We start from the raw sequence: 17,294 nt of genomic DNA on the forward strand, positions 1-17,294 counted from the left end.
AATGGAGTTTATGAGGGCAGAGGCAGAGCGCCCCCCTCCTCTTCACTCATTACCTCATTAAGATGGACCAAAGGCTGCAGGTAGTCTCTCTCATCATGCCTCAGTGACAGGGTCTATACCCTATACACACACAAAAACACACATCCTGCAGGCATTCAATTCATATACTTTTATAAACACACACACACTGTAAAGCATAGTGCCAGTTGTAAGAAAGCAATCATATTCATTGATTTCGATAACACTACTGTTCAAGCATTTGATAACATTTTGATTTTTTTAAGAAATACTTTAATTCAGCAAGGATGCATTAATTTGATCAAAAGTGACATTAAAGACATTCATAATCATAGATTTTTTTTAATAAGTGCTTTTTTAAAACTTTCTATTCATCAGAATTCTGGAAAAAATGTATCATGGTTTCCATAAAAACTTTAAGCAGCACATCTATATTCAACATTTATAAGAAATGTTTCTTGAAATAAGCATATTAGAATGATTTCTGAAGGAAACTGGCGTAACAGCTGCTGAAAACACAAGATTCAATTACATTTTAAAATATATTCCAATACATTCAAAGAAAACATTTTAAAACTGTAATGTTTTCACAAAATTACTGTTTTTACTGCATTTTTGATCAAATACAAAGCAAAACCTGTTTCAATTTCTCAGACATTCTGCTAAACTTCTTATCATTGCAGAGAAAAAAAGAAAGTATATGGCTTTCATATGACATGAAGATGACTACATGATAACAGAATTTTCATATTTGGGTGAACTATTTCTGTTAAATACATGTCTTGCATTGTAAGCCTGGCTTATAATAACATATTAATGTGTCTGCATACTTTATGATGCTTACATTACAAAGTCATTAAATTAATCATTAGTAATGTGCATTCTTAAGCTGAAACATTTAGATGAACTTTAGTTTCTTAAATTTAGCATTGTTTTCATTATTTATATATATATTTTTTTAAATGAATTGGTGGATCCTCTGTGATAAGACATTTCCCTCACTTTAAATCGTAAACCATGGTCATAACAACTGACAGCTCAGTTGCGTTTCTGACCAGCTGGTTTCCACCAAAACTGTCTGGTGACTGTTAATAAGTTTCTTGGCATTTCAGTGGCTGTGAGAGTGTTGGAAGTGTGAATGTCTGTGTGTATTTATACTCATCAGGTCAGGGGTCTCGCATTGGTGTTCTGAGGGTAGTTTGGGTGTTAATGGAGAGAGCTTTGATTAGAACAGATAAGTGAGATGGACAGGACTGTCGATAAAAGGCCCTGTGAGAATGCAAGTGTGTATGTGTGTGTGTCTGCACCTACTCCACTCAGACAGACCAGCTCTTCAGAAAAGTCTTACTCCACAGATACACAGCCTCATATGCATTTGCGTGTTTTTCTATGTGAAAATTAGCACGCATGTGCATGCCTGTAAGAGCTGGCCCCCCTCCACCATCCCACCCTGTGGTGTCCGGCTGTGTGACGGCTCCCCTGACAGGCAGCAGTAATGCCCTGTCTGATCTCTGTGAAATTGCCGGGCTGCTTTCAGCAGCTGAGGACTCGCTAGAGACAAACCGCCTTTTAATTCCCAGCGCCAGAGGTGAGAGAGAGGGAGGCCCCTGGGACAGCTACCAATCAACCATCCATCACACTGACCGACCCCCACAACCGCATCCTGGCTCGCAGCCCCCTCCAGGCCTACCCCAGCCATGCTGCCTCAGCCCTGGGGAGTCATGTACCCCTTTGGTGGATGGATACAGGGGGGGGTTTCGCAAATCGGAATGCTTGAGATGCCTGTTCACCTCTTCTCCCTTCTCCTACCTTTCAAGTCTAATGGCACTTTGGGCCGAAAGTCTGTCTGCCTGCCTGCCTGCCTGTGTGTGCAGTGGACTGGGTGGATTGTGGTGCGGCATAGAAAACATGCTGAGATGGCTTGGCCCCTCCAGGCTAGTTCTGGCAGTGAGAATGAAGGTCTGTGCAGGGGAAGTGGAGGTGTGCCACTCACTGCAATGTCTCCAGGGAGACGTGTTTTGAGTGGAGCTCATTTCAAAGTGTGTACGTTCGTGTCTCTCATGTCCTTTTGTCTGTTTACATTTATGCCTTTTCATTCTGTGTATCTTCTGCTTTGCATAAGTTAATACTTTTAATATTATTTTAGTATTTAATATTTAATTTTGTTATTAAGAATATTAATATTTAAAATAATATCATTTAGAACATTCAGTGTATTTTCAGAATGATTTTTTTTTTTTTTTAAATATACGCTCTTCAAAACTAAGGTTCCAGTGTCAGAAGAAGTTTTGGTCCCCAAAGTACCAGCTTTCAGTGCACAGTTCTTAATAAAATAACCACTTTTTCTTAGCATGAAGAACATTTTATTAATCTGAAGAATGTTCTATGGATGTTTAAAGTTCTTCATGGAACCACTGATGCCAATAAAGAACTTTTATTTTTAAGAGTATATAGTATGTATAAAATACATTGAGAAATGTGTTTATTTTCTTTCTCTTTCTCTTCTGTGTGTGTTTTCATTCATGCTAATGGTTTGTGTGTATGTGGAAATGTCCACTAAATAAAGCGTGCGCAAATTAGGCCCTCTAAACACTTCTGTCTGTAAATTACACAAAGAACACTGAGGCGTTTTATCTACTATGCATGTATTCATGTCCTACTTATGCAAAAATCGAGAGATCACACTTGGATGATATCTTTGATAGACACCCAAAGCCTTTGAGACCGATATAATAAGGACATTTGCCTTTAAATGAATCACATATGCTCTGCTCTTTCAGTTTATAGGGCTTTGCAAAGCTTGTTGCATTTAACTAAGTGTAGATGCATTAAATATTTCATTTGTTCTTTCTTCTTTTATACATAATGTTATATGCCAATGTGCATTGCCAGCAAAATTTGTAGATTTGATGCTGATCATCAAAATACTGATCATTTAAGGTAATTTTGTTGACTGAATTGAACAGTAATAAAACAGGCTTTTTGTGTCCAGTTTTCTGACTCTGCCTCTTACATTTTAATGAGTTAGGTGAATGTAAAGTTGAACATGATTACGAAAATGAGACTGAAGTAAATACAAGAATCACTATCCACTCATTGAATAATCCATAACAACTATTTTTCTTTAACTTGGGGTCTGGTGTTGAATGATTAAGGTCTAAGTGTATCTTAAAGAGGATTAAATGAATGGCTTACCAGATGTTTAGGAGAGTGGCTAATATGTTAATATGTAATAATATTTGATAAGTACAGTCAACTTGTGTTCATATATGCCATAATAAGTCGGTGGGGGAGTCGTAGTAAAAGAACATAGTGTTTTTTTCCCCCGCGTGCATTTTTCATACGTAAATGTTATTCTCAGAACGCGTATTCCATTGATGCAAACCAACAGAAGCCCCATTCCCAGAGGTAACTATAGAAACAGTGCGCCATTTATACACTTTTCCTTACGATCGGTTTTAGGCGGTACATCAATTCCTTTAATTATAAATTCACATATATGGTATAGGCCTAGGCTATTTAAAATAAAAAATAAAAAAAGACGTGCACATTGCGCTTTGAACATTAGCCTACATTTAATTAAGCAAACATTTATTTTAATTAAGAAAAGTGCTTATAAAATATCGAAGTTTGTTTATAATATCCATCCCTCCTGGAAGTCATTGTATAATTCACACACTGAGTCACTGCGAGCACAAATCCCTCCCGCTGTTTTCAGCACCCTGGACAGTTCCTGTATCTGCACAGGTGCCTCTGCGCGTTCCACTAGCGTTTGTTTGCATTGCAGACTTAGGGCCCTTTCTCTAGAGAGCATCATAGCACTGTAGCCTATTGATTAGACATAGAAGAATATGCTCTCAATAACAGTTTCTAGTCCCAAATGTTAGCTTTCCCATGCATCAAATGATAACGCGTTGGTTCTTGTATGATGCAAGTGGGAAGGTTCTGTGTCATTTAAAAGCAGAGTTGTTCACATAGTTTTGGGTGCATATGTGTGTACGCACAAGCTGTGGGCTGATTCGCTATTTAACCAAAAAGACTCGACAAGGTTAGGCCAGCCTGTTAATGGCTCTTCTGTCAAGGCGATTGTAAACAGATGGCACCTTTAATTTTAGCATTTAGCCATTTACAAATATGCAAATGACTGGAAGTAGCCCAGGCGTGCATTTCACTCATATTTGCTTATTCGCGGAGGGTAACGCCAGGGGGAAAACTGAGGATGTCTTAAATGGGGAATCAACAAAACAATACTTAGTGAGAAAATAAATAGCGTGCATCGCGAAGGGATTAGAAATGTAAGCGAAGCCAAACTCGCTGCCGTTGTTGCCTGCCAAGAACAGCGGGGGTCCCGAAACTCACCCTTGGCTCTCCTTTTTTCCAGCATGCAGCCCACCGGCATCCCCTGACTCCAAATATTACCAAACGCTATTTAGTCACTGCTTAAGCCCTGCATGTTGTAAAATGATTATTAATTTCAGGAGATTATAGATATATAGATTTATTAGATAGACCCACTTCTAAAAAGTTTACAATAATAATAATAGTTATTATTTTGTTCTGTTGTTTTAAATAGTCCCAGATATATATTTTATTTAACAATAGACAGAGCATTGGTTATGGTGCTTGCGTTCGCGTTCTAATCCGATACACTAACACAACTGTAAACTGCGTGCTATTGTTTACATGGAGAGAGGGAAGCAGGTAGACAGACCACGCGTGACCTGATCCGGATTTATTCCAGTGAACAAACATGCCTGTGGCTTTCAGAACCCATGAAAACACAGCTCTCTGACAATGGGCCGCAAAGATATTACCGCACAATATGTAACGCTAATGCATAAGGAAATGTGGACAAACATATCATTGCTAATAAAAAATCGTACGCTGATATTTGAGTTGTTTTACTTTTAATCGATAAATTAAATTATATCTTGGGAATTCCGTGTGGACATACACGCAGCAGAATAGTTACCTGTAAAAAATGTAAGTAATTTCCGCTAAATGATAAAAAGCTGCTAAAGTTTGTGAATTCGGTCTCTAATTCACTCGAATAAATTGGAGCGTATGCAATGTTTGCATTTCCTCAACTAACAAAATGATTACCTGGGTAAATATTTAAAATCCCTTCGATTTGAGGCTACTTTGTCAAACCGCTGGGCGATCCGGTATACTCTCTATTGATGCGAGCCAGTATCTTAATCCAGTGCATTTCCCTGTAAATAGCTTTATGCATGAGAAAAGAACGGGATCCCCCACCGCGCGCACAGATCACTCCTTCAGAATTAAGACGCAGCGATGGCTATTTGGATTTTCTACACTTATTTTCTTTAGACATCATGCAAAAGACGTGCAAACTTAACTTCTATAAATTTCTCTCTATTTATCGACCATTCTAACAATTAATTACCTTGTGGTTGCCACTAGATTTAAGTCTCAAATGCTGCATTAATTACACAGAAATAAATGGAGTCATTATCGTCTTAATAAAAATCATCTCAAAAGTCTATGAAGAATCGAACAGCATCTTCCAGTCCTAATGTGCTGTCCAGGATCCAAGTCTGGTGATGCCCAAACCGCAAGCCTTCTAACTAAATACACATTTTCTGATTGTACTGGTCGAGTCCAAATTCGGTAGGAGCAAAAAAAAAAAATAGCACGTCGAAGAAATAATTAGCTTTACCACCCTCAGCCTTTATAGACGTTTTACCAAACCCAAGGTAGAACTTTGGAAGCAATCTGAGAGTACCAATATTTAAACCCGTTGCCATGGCAACTTGTCCGCTATTGGCCACGGCGGCGTAAGCACAAGGAAAACGTCATCAAATCTGAATGCGGATGCGAGAGGCTCCCGCGAACTGGAACAGAGTGATGCAAAAAGTGTCGGTGAGGTGAGTGGACACACGCAGGTGGATCAAGAGCACAAAACCAAACCAGGAGGAAAACTTGGAGAAGCCTTTTTCTTAGCAAACTCTGCAACGAATAGATTTATTTTCTGATTCTGTGGATTTCTGGATGCCGACATGTATAATGCATAACAATCACGTCCGGAGTGTTTACCTTTAGGCGTGGTGGAGACTCGTTCTCAAGACGGAACATTTGCTCTGCTGTTGCCTCCCTCTCCAAGAAGCCAAGACGTTGCTCCGCACCGATTCGTGTGGCCCCAATCCGAGGCGCGGTGCCCGTTTGGGAAGGTCGGCTCTCGGTCCCCTCCAGGGCGGAATGATGGTTCACTGCGCGGGGTGCGAGAGGCCCATTCTCGATCGGTTCCTCTTGAACGTTCTCGACCGCGCATGGCACGCCAAGTGTGTCCAGTGCTGCGAGTGTAACTGCAACCTGACCGAAAAATGTTTCTCCAGGGATGGAAAGCTCTATTGCAAAATGGACTTTTTCAGGTAAGAAGCTGCTTGCGTTTGGGCTGCCTCACCTCGTCAAACTTCTGGACTAATACTCATTTGAAGAATGTGTCATGTAGGATTTACCTACCCTTGTTTTCCTCTTATGTGGATGAGGCTCATGTTGTGGATTAACCTGCCTAAAATGTGTAATGTACTGTTAAACCTTTGATCCTCCGTCGTTCATTAATAGCTTTTGATTGATGAGCCATTCATTGCTTATTGTATTCACACGCTTTCGGCTTTCGGCGTTAAAGACCTTTGTGCACATGATTGTGGGAAAAAATATCTGTTAGTAAAGTAATTGTTTATTATACCCGAAAACACGCTATTATTTTGCTCATTATTATTATTCATTGGAATCCTGCATTGTAGGCCATATATTGGATAACTATTATAACTTTTGAACAAAACGGACTGCTGTTTTTTTTTTCACATTTATCCAGAAATATAAACGAAAATTCCAGCGAAAAGGATTTATTTTTAACACACAGGAAATATATCATTTAAATCCAGTTAACATCTAAACCGATAGCTAAAACAGCCAAGATCATTTAAATGTGTTGTTAATAATTCAGAAACGATTTAATAAAATGAGCGTTTAAAAATAACTTTATTAGTCTCGGTGAAATATTCTAAACAGCAGCCTAGCTAAATTCCTAAACAAAAATTAATTTCTTTAAATACAAAAAAAATACATCAATAAAATATGCACTAAATTCCTAAAAGATTAGAACCCAAACAAGACAGTTTCTAAACACCTGTGTTGCGTACCTGTAATCGTATTGTTGTAGTCTCAGAACAGGCCGCTTATTTTCTTATATTAGTGCTTAAAATCGCTACATGTGTTCTGTCAGGTTTTCTTCTAGTTTACATTTCTCTGAGCTATTTAATGTCATCCAGTGTTTAAGCTTTCATATGTGCCATTGTTATCCCAAACGGCCTTGACCATTACGTTCTATGGGGCCCATCCAGCTCTGCGCTTGAATGTGGAGCCATTAGTGAGGCGAAACAGTAATCACCCGTAATGCGTCCATTTGTTGTGTAAGTAGTGTTATGGCCTTTCACTGGGAGAGATGCATTTGAAAAGCGCGAGAGCGACTCGATACCATAACAAATGGGGGAAGATTTAGTACATTAGTGTTAAAATAAACCCGGCGAGCGCTATCAAAGAGGTCAATTTAAATTCAGGTGAGCACGACGACTGGAGCTGTGCGTTTAAGAATTGCGTGCGTGTGTGTGTATGTGTGTGCATGTTTATGTGGTTTATGAGGACACAAATTTGTATAATAACATGGGTATGACATAGGTATTACAACGAGAAGGTGATTTATGAGGACATTTTCAGTGTCCCCGTAATTCAAAAGGCTTATAAATAATTCAGAATTAGTTTTTTTGAAAATCTAAAAATGCAGAAAGTTTCCTGTGAGGGGTAGGTTTTGGGGTAGGGTTGGTGTAGGGCAATAGAAAATACGGTTTGTACAGTATAAAAACCATTACGCCTATGGAGAGTCCCCATAAACCATAAAAACAAACCTGCGTGTGTGTGTGTGTGACAGAGAGAGAGAAGGTTTCTCTGAAAGAGTCCGACTCATTTGTGTGAATTATGGGTCAATGACTTGGCGCTCATTTTTTTACATGAATCGATTAAGTTATTTCAGAATTACATTGAAACGGCAATTCATATAAAATTATTTGATTAAAATGATTCCAGTTTCGAAATTAGTAATTTAGATTTTTTTTGTTGTATAAAATATAAAGTAAAAACGTCAAAAATCTCTGAAAAATAAGTTTGGCTCAAGTAGTTTGTCATTTGTTTCTATTGTTATTGATTTTTAAAAAGCAGTGAAGAAATTATTTTTAAAACATGATTAATAGTTATAGCCTATCGATGTCAATATGGAATAACCAGGATGCAGGAAGCCATTTTGTTGTCATGTTATATGAAATCTATAAAATAGAGAGAACACCTTTAGACCCTCACAACTGTGTCAAGGTCATTACATTAATGTTGATCTTTTAAATGGAATGCTTAAAACTCCAAATTCATAAAGAAGGAAAAAATATTTGAAAATAATAATCCAAATTCATAAAGAAGGAAAAAATATTTGAAAATAACGATTAGGCTAAGTGTCCAAGAACAATATTTTAGGCTAGACGCTTTTCATTGATGGTTACACCATATGACATTATTCATTAAGTAAAATATTTTATATTTTTGTACAAAACTGTAGGCCTATATGTTTTTTTTTTTAACTAACACGAATACAGACGATTATATTTTTTTAAAACTTGGCACGTTTTAAACTAGATATTGAGATTTCATAAAATGAATCTATTCCTCTTATTAACATTCAGGAAAGCGCATTCATTTTTCATTTAAATTAATCAATACACATTTTCATTTTTTTTTTTTTTAAACATTTTCATTTGGTGTGTTTGTTTGTCGTCTACTCATTATATAGTATTGTCTCACGTGCTCTGCGTATCTTTCTAAGATGTAAATGCACATTAACAGAGCCTGTGTGTTGTATTCAAATGTAAAATCCATTCAAAGAAAACGACTAGCCCGATTCAGAGGTGTGTTGGTTCACCATTTACTTGTGTCCCCGTGTGACTGTGATGCTCACGAGTGTTCAGAATCACGGATAGGCTGTTTGTTTCCCAACACAAGATGACATCATTATTGTGGGTCAGTGCTAGTCCAATTAATTTAACAGCGACTGAGTGCTTCGTCCAGTCGCTTTAAAAGGGACGTACAACACTCAGATTCATTAATGCTGCAAGTGGTGAAATTTGTGGCGTGCTATTTATTTTTATTTTTTTACAGTAATCTTGATTTGAATGACTTGTATAAATGCATATTTGTAAGAAAAAATAAATAAATAAATAAAATCGCATATCCAGCCAAGGCCACTATAAGGATAAATCTCACCGGTTTTTAATCGATCATGCAAAAATAGTGTTACATTTCAGCAAAATTAAGCTCGCTTTTTTTAAAAGAACAACTTATTTTAGAATTCTGGTATAAAAGTAAATGCAGGCCTTTTTTAAAATGATGTCATGATAGTCCATGTACGTGAATATGATTCAGTCAATCCATTTTTTTATATTGCATGCTGAGGACTCTTTTGGTTTAGTGTTGTCCACCTATGGAGAAGTGTCCATAACTCGTTCTCCTCAGCCCATGCGTTCTTGTCAGATAAACGTCTGTAGTCGTCTCCGCGCTTTTCAGACAATGACAAGCTGTTATCAAGCACAGCAGCCTGTCCCAAGAGACAACCAGACTTAATTCCTCAGATATTTTGCAGAAGTGATTCATGTTTAGACCCGTTTTTTTTTTTGGTCTGTCATATTAAAGCAAGAAGGCCCCAATATTTGATGATCTTGCGTGAAACCCACAATCAGTTTCAGCGTAATTGTGCGTGCTTCAAACTTTTACACACAAATAATGGAATATTACAGGCCTATCCAATTAAATTAGTTTAGAACTGTGTAAATTTGTGTATAGGCCTATATTTATTTATTTAGCGCCCTTTAATATATTCACAAAACACATTATAAGAAAGATGTGACAATGCACATTTTTATTATTACTTAGAGCTTCTATTGTTAGGCCTATCTCAAGAGGATGGTGATCGTATATTACAGTGAACACCACAAATCTTTTGCAACGAGTCTAATGTGTTCCTCGTTGGTCCTTCATCATACTTCAGTGTCATCATGTACGGACCGGAGTTTATCGCCTGATCCGATCCAGGACGACACGAAGGAGACGGACAATTCCACATCCTCAGATAAGGACACTAACAACAACGAGAACGAGGAGCAAAACTCTGGCACGAAGCGGCGGGGCCCGCGCACCACCATCAAGGCCAAACAGCTCGAGACTCTGAAAGCCGCGTTCGTGGCGACGCCGAAGCCCACGCGACACATCCGCGAGCAGCTCGCGCAGGAGACAGGCCTCAACATGCGAGTCATACAGGTAAGAATACATTTGGATGGATTCATTTATTTAGGCCATTTTATATCTACGTTTCTTTCAGATTTTAAACATTCTATCAGATAATGCAAGCATTCACCTCAAACTAAATTAAATAGGCGAATATGTTTAGGATATCGCTGCGTGCTTTTTTTGGGGGGGGGGGGTATTTATTTATTTATTTAACACAATTACAGAGTACAACCACTACTGTCATAGAGATCAGTCACGTGTTTATTAGAGTTACATTTATATGCTGATAGGCTATTTCGCCAAAGTTTTAATTAATCAGTTGTAAAAGCTTGGTTCGACAAGGTTGACATTTGAAGATCATGCCCTAACTCACAAACCTTACAAAATATAAAGTGAAAAAAGGAGACACATTTAAATTGGAATTCAGGAAGTTAATCTAAAGGAATTGTACACCAGTTACTAATAGTAGGCCTATAATATAACAGGTAATGGGCAAGTTTTTATATATATATATATATATATATATATACATACATACATACATACACACACACACACACACACATACATACATGCATACATGGTTTGTCATTTGTAGTGGTGTAATGTTCTTGTACATATAGATTATGACAAAATACAAATATCGTTTGGAATTTTCACAGTTGTAAAGCAGTTAAAGTTGTTAATGGATTTTTATCAGGTACTAGGCCCTGATTTTAAAAAAAAGCAAGATAATGTCAGCTAGATGATAGGCTTGTCAGTTCCTGCTGAGAAAATATGAATGTGAAAGACAATCTGTTCTGACAGCAATTACAGCCAAAGGTTTCCACTAAATTTAAGAACGTTCCGTTTTTAAAATGCTCAAATAATTGAAGAGGTGAAATTTACTTGAAAAGGTGTTGGCTGACAAACACAACTATGCTGTAAAGTGCAGATAAAGGTCAACACCATTAGTGAGAACGAGAGTTTTCCACCAGTTATCAGTGAAACATAAAAGTATTTAGTCCTGAAGCATTTAGTAATTTTGATATATCATCAAAATATTAATTACAAGGATAACTTGAATATAAATCTAAAGAAATGATCAAATTCAGCAAAAAATACAGCATCTTAACACGGATTTATCATCCGGTTCATATGTCCATATAAAGTAAAAAAGCAAAAGGATCTTGGTTCTTGATCTCTGATGACTAAAGTTATTCTGGGTTATATCTGTGAACTCATCATCTTCCCGTGTCACTGTCATCATTAAGAAATCGCAACCCTCTCTGAATCCCAGCAAGGCTCAGTGCTTTGTTTCTGAGCCAAAATGGAGACGTCCTTTGCCACACATCCCCGTTCATTTGTTATGTGTTAAATGTGGATTGCGCTCTGCGCGGGGAGCCCTCCGGAGCCATGCCGGAAAAAATGTACCAAACAGTTAGCCGATTGTTCTCAATAAGCAGGTGTTGCCTTTGCTGAGCATGGAGAGGAATGCTTAAGTGGTTTTAGGTAGAGAACATGTTTTGTCTCTCTAATATAGTCTCTCTCACTCTCTTTTTCTCTTTCGTACATGGCAGGATTGAGCCTCCAGAGCAGACTAACTGTTGTTAGCATATATTATGCAGTGGCAATGCAGATTCAGGCATGAATGTGTTACATTGTACCATCATGCATAACAATGTCACCTTATGTCAGACATTTTCACATCATCCTCTGCACTTTGTTCCTGCGCAAGCAGTTTATATGACAACAGTGTGAAAAACAGCCCTTGCGGTGTTTGTTGAAGCACACGACTGTGATTCTTTTGACTAAAAGGTTATATTTGAGTTCCACCAGCACAGTGGTATGTCAAATTGCCTTGGTCTTACTAAAAGATTGAAACAATGTTCAACAGTGATGAGTCTGATATTGCATCTGTCACACACTGTTATATCAGGTCTATTTGTAATGAGCTGGCGGTGCCGTGATCAAACGATACTTGTCAGCACCACAGTATCTCAGAAATTATGTGCATGCGTGAACTAAGATGAGGGACTGGTGAAATCATCACAGCATATTAATTTTCGCAGGAACATAAATCTTGAGAATCTATTGCATTGTAGTTCGGTAGTCTGACAAGACTTATTTAACAAGCTGGGCAGGATCAGTTATTATGTGTTAGTTTCTTTCATGAATAGGTTGAGCTGCAATATAATCATGAAACAAGAGAACATTTGTTCATGTATGTATGCATACACACACATGTACCTATAGTGTGTGTAATTTTGATGGTCATAATGAGGCTAACTTTGGTAAATATTTCATACTGCTCCATTCATCCTCTTGGTATTTAGTTAATTTGGTCACATTATTATATATATAATGACATTTCAAAGCTTAGAAAGTACTGTGACAATGTTTCGATGAACATTGACCAGTAACATTTGCTGTGTGAATTTCCCTCATTAAGTTGTTTATGTGTTTCTTCAAGCAGATGTGCTGCTAATACCATTAAATCAACAGGAGTGTTGCTAGTACATCACTAAGAGTATTATCTTCCTCTTGCAATGGATGAAAAAAATTCAACCCTTAAGGAAAAAAGAAATGAAATAAGGAAAATCACCTTCATTTCATTCCAAACCTCTATAAGATTTGAAGATATTTAGAAAAAATGTTTTCATCTATTCACAGGGTCAAAGTTGTTTGGACCCCATTTACTTTCATTGTATGGACAAAAACTTTTTCTCAAAATATCTTCTTTTGTGAAGAAACAAAGTCTCTTTAACAAACATAAGACGAGTCATGATGAAAGTAAAGTAAGTTTAGTTGTTTTATGTGGTGTTATTACTTACACCACTCATCTAAACCATCAGGTCACCTTGGACAAGTGTAGAAAATGACCCGTTTTCTAATTGGAGAGTCATTTGAAATGTATAAACGTGAGGTGCATCTCATCTCATTTACCTCTGTGTTGCAATTACATGGTATATAATTGTGGCTTTGCCTTGTAGGTGTGGTTTCAAAATCGGCGGTCTAAAGAACGCAGAATGAAGCAGATCAGCGCTCTCGGTGCTCGACGACACGCTTTCTTCAGGGGACCACGCAGAATGAGGTCACTCGGAGGAAGACTAGAGGACCCTGACATAATGGGCCCTGGAGGATACAGCTACTATGGAGGTACATAAACACAAAGAATGTTCTTTTTGTCAAAACACACATTTACACACAATAACATGAGCTGTCTCGCTCACACACATAGCCTGTATCTTCAAGGCTTTCCTCTTACCTTGAAAGCACAAAGACTCTTACAAGCAGCTTCTCTTTGGTATTAAGATGCTAACACGGATTTAACACAGAATCCAAAAACTACGATTATGTCAACAGAGCATAAAACAAGAAATATAAGACAGGCATCCACTGGAGTTCATTTCATTAGAGAAATCTGATTAACAAGACCATGAAAGCAGTTACCTGTTGTGCAACATTCCAGCTTGGTCACTTTGATTGGATTTGCACATGCACACTCCTGGTATGTGACATACTAACAGGTGTTTGGCAGAGATGCGAGCTGTGTTTTCATTTCTGTAATGAGTGAATATAGCAATACAATCAGAATACAGACACCAACCATCCTACAGTTAATCGAAAAAGTGCATATTTCAAATCCCTCAAAAAGCATGCATTTCCAGCTTCGAGAACATGGAAACCGATAGACATACTGATCTCCAGAGGTCTGACATTGATGATTCGACTATCTATCACTCAGCGAGCAAGTGGCGTTTCTTTATAGTAAAATGTCTTTTGATGATTGATTAGCACATTAAAAAGTATCACAACTGCAGGAAAAAAAATTATGGAATTGGGGAGGAATGTTAATGACTTTCTGTAGCAATAATTATATAGGCCAATCACAAAGGTATGATGGAGCGAGAGGATGGATATGAGAGTAAAAATGAAGACACATGCCTCTGCACTCTCCTATGATTTCCACATTTATTTATATCCTCTTTCCTCACCTTCCATTAGAGTATTTTCATTCATTAGCACTGTCTTTGTTATATTCTCATAATACATTTTTTTGGTCGTAGCCAAACTATTCTGACACATTGTCTTGGAGAATGAGGAAAAACATGAAATTGGGAATCAAATAAAAGTATTACTCATTGTGAGGTAATTAAATGTCATGTACGCTGATTTTTCAAAATGGTAAACAAAACAGATTGGAGTATGTTTTACAAGAATATACTCCTTCAGTTTTTCTATTTCTAAAATTGAACATTTAATTCAAGGTGTTGTCAGTTTGTTTTAATTATTTGTGAAATTGGCTTGCACTTGGCTTGAAACTGCTTCTACACCATTTTTTGAGTGTACTTAACCTAAAAAGCACGTTTTCTTTTAAATATCAGAAGCATTACTGATTGCTCTCTATTTTTCTCCTCAGAATACCAAGGTGACTACTACGGGCCAGTGGTCAACTACGATTTCTTCCCTCACGGACCCCCTTCCTCACAGGCGCAGTCTCCAGCCGAGTCCCCTTACCTCCTCAGCTCGGGTTCAGGAGCCCTGGAGGGCGGCCCGGTCTCAGCTCACCACCCCTCAGACGACCAAAGGTTCACGGACATGATCTCCCACGCAGATACCCCCAGTCCCGAGCCAGGCATGAACGGACCTCTCCATCCCAATCCACAGGGGGAGGGTGGCTTCACAGGGGGTCCGAGTCCACCCTTCCCCCTGGCCAACAACACCAGTTACAGCGGCCCCATGTCCCATCCTGGTCAAGAGATGGGGGAGAACACTGTTTGGTAGGACAGAGAGATGGGAAAGACTCTGAACTATGGACACAAGAGGAAATTCCACCCTAACTGGTCTGCCTTAGTGCTATAGGTTACTGAGGGAGGGTTTAACGGCTGGTCATGGACCAGAACAAACCAATATTTGGAGCTGAAAGGTGGAAAGACATAGGTTTCTACTGTCAAAGGATGTGTATTGTCAGTGGTCATCTTGACCAATCACATTGGTTTGATTCCGTTGATATGGTTTCCTGAGTTCAATATTACGATTGCGACAATAGCGCAGATGTTCGTCCATGGGGTTTTCTACTGCTTTGACTTACTGATTAGTAAAAGCTGTCAAACTTCATTTGATGGTCAGAAGCGAGCTAGTACTTAAAGGTAACACCATTTTCATCCTTTCGTTGGCTTTAGTTTCTTCCTTTTCTGAGATACTGAGGCTCAATTTGTTCAAATAAAAAAAAAAAAGTTTTCTGTCTTAAAACTTGTCCATTTGTAACATATTTGGTTCATTCATTAACTGCTGAATTGGTTCATTAAACATTTCGATGAACACTCGGTATACCTGTGTTCTGATGAATCTACGCCTGCCAAAACACACTTTGTGCTAATCAAATATCTGATACGTAATTTGACTTTTAGGTTCACTGAATCAAAAATTATAACATGTTTCAGAGGGAAAAAGTTATTTTTAGTTGAAGTAGAACGGTTTACCCCTACTATGGTCAAATTGACCCAAGAGTTTCAATTTACAATCCAACAACTAACCTTAAATAACCAACAAGCTAATTGCATTTTCTAGTTTTAGTATACAAGATATCAAGTTCTACACAGAAATGTTGATGTTAAGTTGCTGTAAATCTCTGTTAAAGCTACCAGGATTAAAATGACCCTCACACAGCAAGGAAGGGTTAACTAAACATTAGGTTGACTATGAGACCTAAATGATTTTGGGTTTGAAAACACCTTGGGACAATAAGGCTTAGCATTGAGTACGTCCTGAAGCTGGATATACATATATACTTTTGGTTGTTTCAGTAAGTAGTTTTTCAGTAATAGTTTAACAATTTAACAATTCAAATGTTTATATTAATTAAAGTTCCATGACATCACATTCACCATTAGCTTTTGTGACATCACACAAGAGGAAGTCGCCACTTCAAAAGAGGAAAAAATCAGTAACAACTAATGATTTTTTGTTTTATCTCTTCAGTATTCACATTTAAAAACAAACATATGCACCTGCAACACATGGAGACATCTGCCTTACCCAAATCACCTCCCATCCCCCATCTTATACAGAGGCTTTTGCCCACACAGTGATCTGTCATTGAGAAGCTCGCAGAAACGCCTGACGAGCCTGTGCGTTGTTCAACTTCATTTAACCTTCGCTTTAGTACCTTGCTTTGAAAAAAAATGTTTTAATGGAAATGATTTTCAAAAGAACATTGAAGCCATAATGAAGAATCTCATTTAACAGCTGAGGTCGCTCTTCTCAATGGGGGGAAAACAAAAGGACGGGACAGGCAACATCTGTGACTTACCACTGCACCCTGAACAGCCTCCAGACTGAAAGCAAGCGCCATCTTTTGGGCTAGTGAAGAAAAACAATTGTCTAGACAAATGTCACCTGGACATAGGGGGCATAATTTTGTAAGTATTTAATTAACTAGTTTTGACACTAGAGAGAAATGTAGAAACTGACACTACAGTATTTAGGTTTAAAGGATTCAAGGTAATCAAAATATATAGTATATAAACTGTTACATTTAATTTAATTTCTTAAGACATCCCATTGTTTGCTAACTGTTGTTAAACCCAATTTTTCATGTTAAATGTTAAATTTTGCAAAACCAAATAAGCACTCATAGTACAGGTTCATTGAAACTTCATTGTATTTTTATTTATTTTTTTACTGTTAATAAAAAATTATTTAACATGAACGAAAAAAAGAAACTGATAATTTGTTTTGAAAAAAAAAAAAAAAAAGTTAATTTAATCTGTGCATTTTATAACCACAAAGAAAATAAATCTTTTTTTTTTTTTTTTACTTATCTCGGTAAAAGTGATTCAATGTTAAAAGTGACTCAGTACTACAAGGTCTTTCAGCACAGCATTCAATAAATTAAACAAAAAACAACAAAAACAATCGTATAGTCCATCAAACAAAAATCACCA

At 37.6% G+C, this 17,294-nt stretch overlaps 1 protein-coding gene across 1 annotated transcript; it reads left to right on the top strand.

Moving 5' to 3' along the window:
• Window positions 1-1,425: 1,425 nt before the first annotated feature.
• Window positions 1,426-15,496, top strand: LOC107662507 (LIM/homeobox protein Lhx5-like). Its single transcript, XM_016452561.1, has 4 exons — window positions 1,426-1,606; window positions 10,127-10,395; window positions 13,338-13,503; window positions 14,768-15,496. Exons 1-4 carry the CDS (start codon window positions 1,426-1,428, stop codon window positions 15,130-15,132), a joined length of 981 nt encoding a protein of 326 aa, XP_016308047.1. The 3' UTR covers window positions 15,133-15,496.
• Window positions 15,497-17,294: the final 1,798 nt, after the last annotated feature.

The sequence above is a fragment of the Sinocyclocheilus anshuiensis genome, unplaced genomic scaffold, assembly GCF_001515605.1.
Source record: "Sinocyclocheilus anshuiensis isolate Anshui unplaced genomic scaffold, SAMN03320099.WGS_v1.1 scaffold457, whole genome shotgun sequence".
Taxonomy (NCBI): domain Eukaryota; kingdom Metazoa; phylum Chordata; class Actinopteri; order Cypriniformes; family Cyprinidae; genus Sinocyclocheilus; species Sinocyclocheilus anshuiensis.